Below are 10,788 nucleotides of genomic sequence, written 5' to 3'. Positions count from 1 at the left end.
TACAAAAAATAAAATAAAAATAAATCCGAAGAAGCAAAAAACATATTGAAAATGAAAAATGTTAAAAGACTTCAATTTCTCAATTTCAAAACTTACTACAAGTTAGAGTAATCAAAACATGGTGGTACTGGCATAAAGAGATACACATGAACCAATGGAATGGAATTGAGGGTTCAGAAATAACCCAATGTTTATAGCCAATTCATTTTTAATAAAACTGGTCAATGAAGTCTTCACCATTCAGTGAAGAAAGAATAATATCTTCAACAAATGGAACCTGGACACGTGGTCAACCACAGGCAAAAGAATATGGTGGACCTCTATCTCACTCCATGCTTCATAATCAACTCAGAATACATCAAGAGCCTATGTAATAGTTAAAAACATAAAACTCTTAGAAGAAATCCTCAGGGAAATCTTCATGCCCTTCTGATTTGACAATGGATTCTTGGGTCTGACACCAAAAGAACAAACAAACCATGAAATAAATAAGTTGGACTTCCCAAAAGTCTTGTGTATTAAATGTCAGTGTTGAGAAAATGAAAAGACAACCAGCAGAAAGGGAGAAAATGCTTAAAAATCACATATCTTAAAATAGTTTGGTATCCATGACATATGAAGAACTCCAATAACTCAACAATGGAAAATCAAACAATATAATTTTTGAAATGGGGATAGGGCTTGAGTTAACATCTTTCCAAAGAAGATATGCAAATGAATACTCAAAAAGGGGCACAACATTATTAGTCAAGAAGGAAATGCAAATCAAAACCAAAGTGACACCCCACTTCACACCACTACAACAAGTATAATAACAATAACAAAAAAGTAAGTGTTGGAAAGCATGTGGAGAAATAGGAACCCTCATACATTTTGGGTTGGAATGTAAAATGGTGCAGCTACTGTGGATAATGCATTGGTTCCTAAAGAGTTTCAACATTGGATTACCATATGACCCAGAAATTCCATTCCTAGAAATGTATCCAAGAGATAGAAAGAAAAACATATTAGGCAACAGAAATTTGTAAACAAATGTTTATCTCTGAATTAACCAAAACAGCCAAAATGTAGAAACAATATGAATCTCATCAAGAAATGAGTGAATAGATTGTGTGTAACACAATTGTCATAGGACAGAATAAATACCAATACATGCTATAGCTTGGATGGATCTCAGCACACTATTCTAAGTGCAAGAAGCCAGGTCCAATAGATACATACATGATTTCAATTCTATGAAATATCCAGAATATGCGAATTCATAGAGACTGAAAGAGTAGTGGTTGCCAGGGGCAATGTGGGGGATGGTAGTGTAAAGGGGAAAATGGAGTGACTGACAGGCTAAGAGTGTTCTGGACTGATGAAAAACATGGAATTACAGAGAGGTTGTGTTTGCACATTTTGAAACCATGAAATGTCACTGAAATTATACACATTTTTTTCTTTGTTTGTTCTAATTAGTTAATATGACAAAGAATGCACTTTAACACATGATACATAAATGTAGTATAACTTCTCATTCTTCTGATTGTACATAATGTAAAATCTCACTGGTCATGTAGACCTATATGTACCTAGGGTAATAATGTCTGGTTCATTCTACTATCCTTCCTAGTGCCATACCTACCCACTCCCTTTAGTCCACTCTGCCTTATAGGAAATAACTCTGTTCTTCCCTAGGTTCCCCTAACACACACTTATTGTGAATTATCATCTACATATCAGAGAAAACACTCTGGTTTTGATCTTTTAGGTTTGGCTTATTTCACTTAGCACAATATTCTCCAGCTCTATCCATTTACCAGCAAATGCCATCATTTCATTCTTCTTGAAGGTCGAGTAAAATTCTACTGGATATATACACCACATTTTCTTTATCCATTCACCTGTTGAAAGACATCTAGGTTGGTTTCATAGTTTAGCTATTGTGAGTTGAGTTGCTTTAAATACTGATGTGGCTGCATTGCTGTAGTATTCTGATTTTAAGCCCTTTGTATAAACCAAGGATGGCTGAGTCAAAGGTGATTCCATTTCCAGTTTTCTGAGAAATATTCACACCACTTTCCATAATGGTTGCACCAGTTTGCAGTCCCACCAGTAATGTATGAGTGTACCTTTTCCCCCACATCTTTGCCAACATTCATTGTTTCTTGTAATGTTCAGGTTGAAATTGTACACTTTTAAGTGATTAATTTGTATATTATATTAATTTCACCTCAATATTTATTTATTTTTTCTGCAGTGCTGGGAATCAAAGTCAGGGCTTCATACATGCTAGGCAAGCACTGACCACTAAGATACACTTCCAGATCCAAACCTAAATGGTTTTTAAATAGGCCATACCCAATGCTTAGCATAATACCTTTTTGAATTAAAAAATGAAGATATTACATGAGAAAAAATGTGTTAGATCATAGAAGACATTAAAGGTAATTATCAATGTATGGTAAGAAATCAGGTAATTTTAATTCATTTGCTTACGTTATTTTATAAATCTTACAACATTAAGAATTAAATGCATATTAATTTTTTATCTTTTTTGAGAAAGAATTTTTTTAATATTTATTTATGTTTTGAGTTTTCGGTGGACACAACATCTTTATTTTATTTTTATGTGGTGCTGAGGATTGAACCTAGCGCTCCACGCATGTCAGGTGAGCACGCTATTGCTTGAGCCACATCCCCAGCCCAAATGCATATTAATTTTAACAACTAGGAAAAAGACACTATGGAAATATTAACTGTTTTTTTTTTTCAGTACTAGGGATTGAACTCAGGGCCCTGCATTTGCACAGACTCTACCATTGAGCTACCTCTCTAGCCCTGTTTATTTTGAGACAAGGTCTCACTAAGTTGCCCAGGTTGTCCTCAATACTTGTAATCCTCCTGCCTCAGCCTCCCATGTACCTGAGAATAATAGATTTTTTTAAAGTTTTAAGAGAATGTTTAAGCTGTAGGGTTAAGAATAAAAGGAAATTGCATTACATGTACAGTATTGTCCCAAGTACAATACACTGCTTAAGTTTAAACATCTGTCTGTGGGAGTCAGGAAAATATGTGTTACTTTTCCTTTCTACTTTCTAAATTTTCTTAATGACACAGAATAACCACAATCAGACAAGTAATTTATTTTTTAAATGCTTGCTGTCGGGCATATTAAGTTTCTTTTAAAAGTAAGGCTTTAATAAATATAGATGCTATATTTATATTTGCTATTGACAAGGAGGATGCCTACACTGGAATTATTCATTTTGAAACTTAATGTTCTGCCTAGAAAGATAGTAATATATAGAGAACACAAAGATAGAAACTTAAATCACCAAAATCTAACAATTTCGAGACATAGTTGACCTTTGAAAAACATGGGTTTGAACTGGATAGGTCCGCTTATATGCGGATTTTGGTGGTGAGGTGGATTTGTAAAAATTTTGGAGAAAAAAAGGAACCTCATAGCCTATAATATTGAGAAAAATAAAGAAAATGGTATGTCATAAATACATAAAATATATATATGTAAGGGTCTATTTCACCACTTGCTACCATTCAGTATGCATTCATCTATTACAAAAGTTAAAACTTATCAAAACTCACACACACAAACTCAGATCATACACGATGCCACTCAGTGGAGAGAAAGGCAAAAAAAAAAAAGTGAAGAGGCTGCATTAAATCTTACTGCATGAATGAACTGCAGCACATCCTCATCCACTGCAGTAATTTCATAGCCATCTCCTGTTGCTGTTGCAGTGAGCTCCCGTGTTGTGACTCTTTAAAAGCCCCTGTGATGCTGATCATCCCCAGGTGAGCTCCACACTTTCAAAAGTCAGACCATAATTAGTTGTTCTTGTAAAAAAACCTGAGCATGGGCTCAGCTAGAAGCAATCCTTGACTTCCAGTGTAGTATGAACATCAGCATTACCAGTGTCTATTGTGAGCCTTCCTGTCAAGAGTGTGCCTCTCTGGCCAAAGATAGAGAGGACTAAAAGGACATTATTTTCCTTTGGCTGCCCGACATGCTTTCTCATTTCACATGGTATTAGTGACCTGACTAGCCTTTAGGACATCAGCCGTCTCCCATCCTTAGTTCAAGTGGTTTGGGTGGGTGGGAACTACCCTAGTCTACACTGAGAAGTAGGAGTGACCTGGCTCAGGTTACTCAGAGGATTCAACTCCAGGAGCCTCAGCAACTCATTAATTTAGTCCAGTGAATATTTGGTCTGAGAGTTTTTCTTAAAACATTGAGATGAGAGGTGGACTCTGTCACACTGAGTTTTGGTAATTTAATGAGAGATGTATAAAATACCCCTGTGAAGAAGGCATGGTGATGAACGGTTTGCCAGGTAGGATTCCAGGATAGTAGACGTACCTTGTTACTGTCTATACATCGCTCTACCTTATCCCTCCCTAAACCATGCCTGTTCATCTTCTACCAGAAGATCAGCTCTCTAAGGGAAGGAGACACATCTCCAATATGCTTGGTCCTAGCACAAGAGATGGAGGCACATCTGCTAAATGCACGTCTGCTACAGAAATTACCCTACTGAGCTCAGCAGCAAGGCATGGAGACTATGCATAGTTGTATCACTGGGAACCCAGAACACTTCACTGACCAATACCACATCCTACAGTCTCCACCTTATGCTCTGGGTTCCCGTTCTGAGGTGGAACAGGTGGTGCACTCTGAATCATCAGCACCCGGTACTGATGTGGTCACTGCCTAATTCTCTCACACAACCACTCAGAAGACGTCATCAGGCCAGGCAGTGGGGGTAGGGAGCTTTCATAGAAAGCCTTCTATGATGAAGCACCTTAAAAACAGACAGAAACACAAGATCTCAGAGCCCACTCCACCTTCTTCTGCCCCTGGGGACTAAAAGAAAACAAGAACGAAGCTCCACAAGCCCTCCTAGGAAGATGCATTTGCTCCTGCTCTTGTTGGCCTTCTTTCTGCCTCCCAAGGCACAGGCAGGTGAGTGACCATCCCCTCTCTCAGAGGTTCAACCCTGACCCACAGCTGGCACAGAACTCCTGTCCCTTCTGCACACCCCCGATCCATCCTTCTGCCCAGAGTCTTCTGAATCCCAGTTCCAGCCCCACTGCAGAACCCCAAGAGAGACACTGATTAAGCTAACAGGAACAGAGCAGGCAGAAGTCTGTTTGGAAGAAGAGCCAGTGGATGCAGACCCCTGCCTAGACCCCATTCTGGTCATCTGGAAACTGGGGCTTAGCTACAAGTGCACACCCCAGAGGGTGAAAGGGAGGAAATGTTCAATTCTCCTGGAAAGGAGCAGAGTGGGTCTGGCACCTATGTTTGGGGTGAGACAGGCACCCTTGCCAACTGCTTAAGAGAACTCTAGAGCCCAGGAGACCTCAGAAATGCTGGAATCACTGTCCCCAGAACACTTCCTTTGCTCTGTCCCAAGCCACTCTATCCCTTTTGCCAACTCTGTTTCTCTTCCCATACCTCTGGTGACTCCCCTGTTTTCCAGTGGAAGCCACTGTGGCAGACACTAACTTCTCTGCTTTCCAGAACCCCAGCAGCACTGCCCTACCAACCCTCACCCAGAGACAAACTGGAGCCATTCCTTGTGCATCCCATGGACTACACGTCAGGCCTAGGAAACAGGACAGAACAACATCTAGAGTAAACTGCAGTCCTGGCCAGTGGCAAGTAGCCAGTGTCCTTGGCATCACAGCACTCAGGAGGGCCTCAGAAATTTCTGGAATAACAAAGCTCCCCTGGGATTTCATTGTCCCTGAAAATGTATGCTCAACTCCACCTATGTAAGGAAGAAAAACTCATAGACCAACACCTGCTTTCCTTTCCTTATTCAGAAGAGGAAGTTGAGGCCCCATTTCTCAGCCCCTGCCCAGACTCAGGTCATCCAAGGTTCCCAAATGCCCCACAGTTCTGGAGGCATGAAACAGATGCCCACCTGCTGGATTCAGTGGGTGCACACAAGCAGGGTGATTTTTCCTTTAGGGGAGATCATCGGGGGACATGAATCCAAGCCCCACTCCCGGCCCTACATGGCCTATCTTCAGTTTGTTGCTCAGGGTGTACAGAAGAAGTGTGGTGGGTTCCTGATAAGAGAAGACTTTGTGCTGACGGCTGCTCACTGCTTAGGAAGGTGAGGAGCAGGAAACAACTCAGACCCATCTGCAAACATTACACAGAGACCTCTGCCCCTTCTCAGTAGACACACAGACACCTGGGAGAATATGTGCAGGAGAAGCCTTTACGGGTGGGAAAGAGGGTGAGACAAGTCTTATGGGGGGCAAGGCAGGTGACTCAAGAGGCACTACTGTGCAAGAAAGACCAAGGTGGCCAAGCCTGCCATATCAAGAGCTGGGAGCGTGCTTTGCTATGACAATGCAAACTTAAAATATTTGCATGTGTTTTCCTGGGCATGATTGAGTCCTGAGAACGTATGGTTCAGATATCAATGGCTTCAGAAATCTCCTCAGCTGGTAAGAAGCAGAGGGCACTGTCACTCAGCCCAAGGTTCCTCTCCTCTCTGTTCCCCCTCAGCTACAGCTCTACCCTGCTCTGCTGTAGCCTGCTCTTCACAGCTCCTAGATGTATTCTTTATGACTCCACATCACCCATGACCACTGCACTCTCTATGCAGGCCAATGAACGTCACTCTGGGGGCACACAACATTGAGAATCTGGAGAAGACCCAGCAGGTCATCCCAGTGAAAAGAACCATCCCCCACCCAGACTATGATGCTCATTATTTCTACAATGACATCATGTTATTGGAGGTATGTCCCTCGCCCAGCTACCTGTGACTCCCTAGTACAGGTGCTACCCTCCCACACTGACCCTGCCCCTTTACTCACTTCCATCATGGTCTTGATGGTCTCCAGGCCCAGAGGCCCTTGTCTGAACTGGACTCTTTTTCTTCTTCCCCATAGCTAGAGAAAAAAGCCAACCTTAATCCAGCTGTGCAGCCTATCAAGCTGCCCAGGGGCAAGGACAAGGTGAAGCCTGGGAAGGTGTGCCTTGTGGCTGGCTGGGGCAGAATGGCCCGAAATGGCAAATACCCCAACACACTGCAGGAGGTAAAGTTGAAAGTGCAGAAGCACCAGGTGTGCGAGCGCGAGGAATTATTAAAAGAGTACTACAAGAGTAGCATCCAGATATGTGTGGGGGATCCAAAGGAAAACAAAGCTTCCTTTCAGGTAAGACTAAGTATCTGTCTCTCTTGGCTCTGAGGAGAGGGGTGTTTGGGGGAAGATCTGGGGCCTGGAGACCAGGCAGCATGAGCCTCCTTCACCCAGTTGGCTGTGATTTCTCCCTGGAAAGAGAAGAAGGGAGCAGCTGGGAGTACCTAGGGCCTGCACTGAATGATGCCTGCGTGGAAAGCTGAGCTAGCAATGCTCCACACTGCCTCAGCTCACAGGCATTAGAGACTTGTGCACCTATGTGTGCAGTTGCTCTCACTAAGTGGCCAGTGCTGGCACCCACCCTGGTCTCTGGGCTCATCCTCCATGCTGGTGTCTGTGCCACTCACCTGCTTCCAAAACCTTGAACAATGCAACAGTGGACCCTCACACTTTCATAGGGAGACGATCCCAGAACCTGGGGAGCAGGACAGAGGCTGACCCCAGGAAGGAGGTTAAGTAATAACAATGTCCACAGTCAGAACATATCAGCTGAGAGCCCTCAGAGTCCTGCAGAGTCCTCTGAAAATAGACCCCACATTTCATCCTTGTCTGAGAGGTAGTCTGAGATGGCAGGGAGGATCCAACCAGGAGGATACAGGCTCAGTCCTCCCTCTTCTCTCTTCACAGGGGGACTCCGGAGGCCCTCTTGTGTGTAACCATGTGGCCCAAGGAATTGTCTCTTATGGAAATAAAAATGGGAAACCTCCCCGTGTCTACACCAAAGTCTCCAGATTCCTACAATGGATAAAGGAAACCATGAAAAGCCACCAACTGCAGGAGACAGACTAAAGCACCTATAAGACTAATCTTCTCTCCAGAAACTGAGTCTAGAATCACCCTGGAGGAGATGCTCACAACTGAATAAATGTCTCTTAGCCATGTGGGAAGACTGGTTTTTTCTTTATTCACTGGCCTTCATTCACAGGGTCTGTGTGCCAGGCAGCCATTGACACAGTTCTGCTATTTTCTGCTTTTCCCTCCTCTTTCTCCCCTCAACACCTGTTAAATCCCACACAAAGCTGTGACCCAGCTCCTTCCCACCCCTCCAGTATCTCTAGGGCTTGCCTTTCTGCCAGTGTTGGAGCTGGGCACCACCAGGAGAAATTTTGAATGGCTCTTGCCTGGGTCTCACGGTGAGTTTTCTACCCCCTTGCTTGTTGAGGTGGAAGATATATGTGGGGGATCCAAAGGAAACAAATAGTAGAGCACCATGGGTCCTGGAGGTCAGGTAGGCAGAGCTGAGGTCACTGCTCAAAGACATGGTCCTACCCCCTGGGCACAGGAAGGGCCCTCCTAAACAGGATATTTCTCTCCTTCAGGTTTATCCTTAAGAGGGATAGTCCTTGAATAGCCCCTCATTCTCACATGGAATTACATTCCTTCCCTGCCCTCCTCTGAGTTTAGGGTCCACCCTGACCTCCAACCTCATGGCTGCACATTCTTCTCTATCCCTGCTCATATTCTATCAACTCCTCTCCAGACCACACTGATCTGGGCTGCTCCCTTACTCAAATCCCTCCACCTAGGACTCCAAGATCCTAGGTTCCATCAGGCCTTTCCATTGAGGTGCCAGCCCAGCTCATGCCTGGCAGAGAGGGGACATCATAAGAACCAGGGCAGTGCTGGCATCGTGCAGGGCCCATGGAGGACCTGGCTGGCAGGATCTCTCTACAGAACACTTGGTCCTTCTTTCACTTGGGCACAGCTAAAGCAACCCCTCACTTTCAGATTGGTGTTCTCCCATGTTCTCAGGGTCCACTGGCCACCTGATCACTCAGCAGCCTAAGACTCTTTCAGCCTGTCCCTCTTAGTCACTGCTAGCCTATAGCCTGAGACTTCCTGCTAGCCTTCTAGGCCATATCAGTTGTATAAGTTCCATAAAAGAATGCCTTTCTGCAGAAGGACTGTGAAACACAGCTTTTTCCAGCAATCACACTCATTGAGCACTTCATAATGGCCAGAACTTGGGGACATGCAATTAACACAGAAACTGACCTAAGTGGAATGGACTGTGTTGGAGACTTTCCAAATTGTCCTGCTCCATCTGTAATGCCAGATTCCTGGGACCCAAATAGACCTCCAGGAGCTGAATCCAATATAATCACACAAGAGTCTTTATTGCAAGCTTGAGCCTGGACTCACAACCGTTTCCGAAGCAGCAGTCCTAGGGAGTGAGTCCCGGTCCTTTGTTCAGTGAGATTTTGTAGGTTTTAGGGGGTACTCTATGCATCACAACATCACACAGCAAATCATTCCATACTGCGGGAAAATCAAACAACAACTCTTAACATTGATTAGCACATTCACTGACGGGAACAAGTTGGGTAGGGGTGATTGGTTAAGTACAAGAGGGGGATTCCTTTGAACTGATTGGTTTAATCCACGAGGGGTGTACGTGCTAAACTACATGGTTTCCCAACACGTTATCAGCCACCATAAACTACTTGGGGGTCATCTGGCATCCCAGGCATTTTCCCTGTCTCATGATAATTGGAGGTTGCTAGGGGGTTGCTATGGATCCTCACCTAGGCTAACTGAGTCAGGGACACCTGAACCTGCAGATCTCTCATGTTATTTGTAGAAAAAACAACTCATCAGGGTGGGTATGTACTTAGGAGTGCTCTGTTGGTTTTTCCAAGGACAAGGGTCAGGCCCCCTTCATTGGACAGGCTTTGAGACAGGCTGTTTTCAAAAATGGAGTCATATCATTTTCTCACATCCTCCCTATCAGTCCATAAGGTATAGACCTATGGGAGAAATACATTAGAATTCAGAATTAATATCTTCATTTTATTTCTAGTTACAGGCAATATGAATACAATATTGCATGATGCTCTAGGACAAAGACTATGAAATTTGGAAGTGACGTTCATCATTTAGTTTGTGGATGTGAAGCTGCTGAACTATTCACCAGAGCATCCTTTTTAGGAGAGGGCAACAAATAGGGAAGGAGATTACCAGGGCAACCTTACTTTCATTTGTTTTCAAAGAAGCAGATATAAATGCCAGTGTACAGATTCACACTGAAGGAGACACACACATGCAGTTGGACTGCTCAGAAACATAATACCTGTCATTACTTTACCCCTGCCATACAGAACAACATGAATCAGGGAGGCTCCTGGGGCCTGGGAAAATGGAAACATGGCTCTAATATTCAGGCCATCATGGTTACTGCTCCCATCCATGTCCCCAGTGCCACCTGGGAGTCTCTTTGGTGGGAAGTTCCTGTCTTAGAGATCACAGATAGTGTGTAACTTTTTGTTAAATAAAAGTATGCCTATGTGGGGCTAACCCCGCAGCCCTGGATAAGGGTCTGTTCATTTATATGGGGCACTGGAAGTTTAGCACAAGTTCTAACTCTAGATTAATGCCCCCTTGTACCAAACACATACCACTTCATACTCCTTTGTGATATGAAGTCAAATCTACCCCTTCAATTATGTAACTCTCAAAGGTATGCCCTTTTCCATCCCTTTGTGTACAAATCATGCTGCCACACAATCATGATGATCTTCTATAAGGAAAAAGCAATGGATGTCACACAGCTTCACATTTGCAGCTGAAAGAAATTCCTGCATCTAAGATATGCTAGGAGCAGGCTTCTGCATTAGG

At 43.6% G+C, this 10,788-nt stretch overlaps 1 protein-coding gene across 1 annotated transcript; it reads left to right on the top strand.

Annotated features, from left to right (window-relative positions):
- Nucleotides 1-4,800: 4,800 nt before the first annotated feature.
- Nucleotides 4,801-8,046, top strand: LOC124107354 (granzyme B). The gene is made up of 5 exons (XM_046465299.2): nt 4,801-4,969; nt 5,984-6,131; nt 6,633-6,768; nt 6,922-7,188; nt 7,801-8,046. Exons 1-5 carry the CDS (start codon nt 4,915-4,917, stop codon nt 7,960-7,962), a joined length of 768 nt encoding a protein of 255 aa, XP_046321255.1. The 5' UTR covers nt 4,801-4,914; the 3' UTR covers nt 7,963-8,046.
- The last annotated feature ends 2,742 nt before the right edge of the window (nt 8,047-10,788 follow it).

This window comes from Marmota monax, unplaced genomic scaffold, assembly GCF_021218885.2.
Source record: "Marmota monax isolate L192 unplaced genomic scaffold, Marmota_monax_Labrador192_F-V1.1 WCK01_AAM20220418_F8-fsc00079, whole genome shotgun sequence".
Lineage (NCBI taxonomy): Eukaryota > Metazoa > Chordata > Mammalia > Rodentia > Sciuridae > Marmota > Marmota monax.
This window is presented reverse-complemented; position numbering and strand designations above follow the sequence as displayed.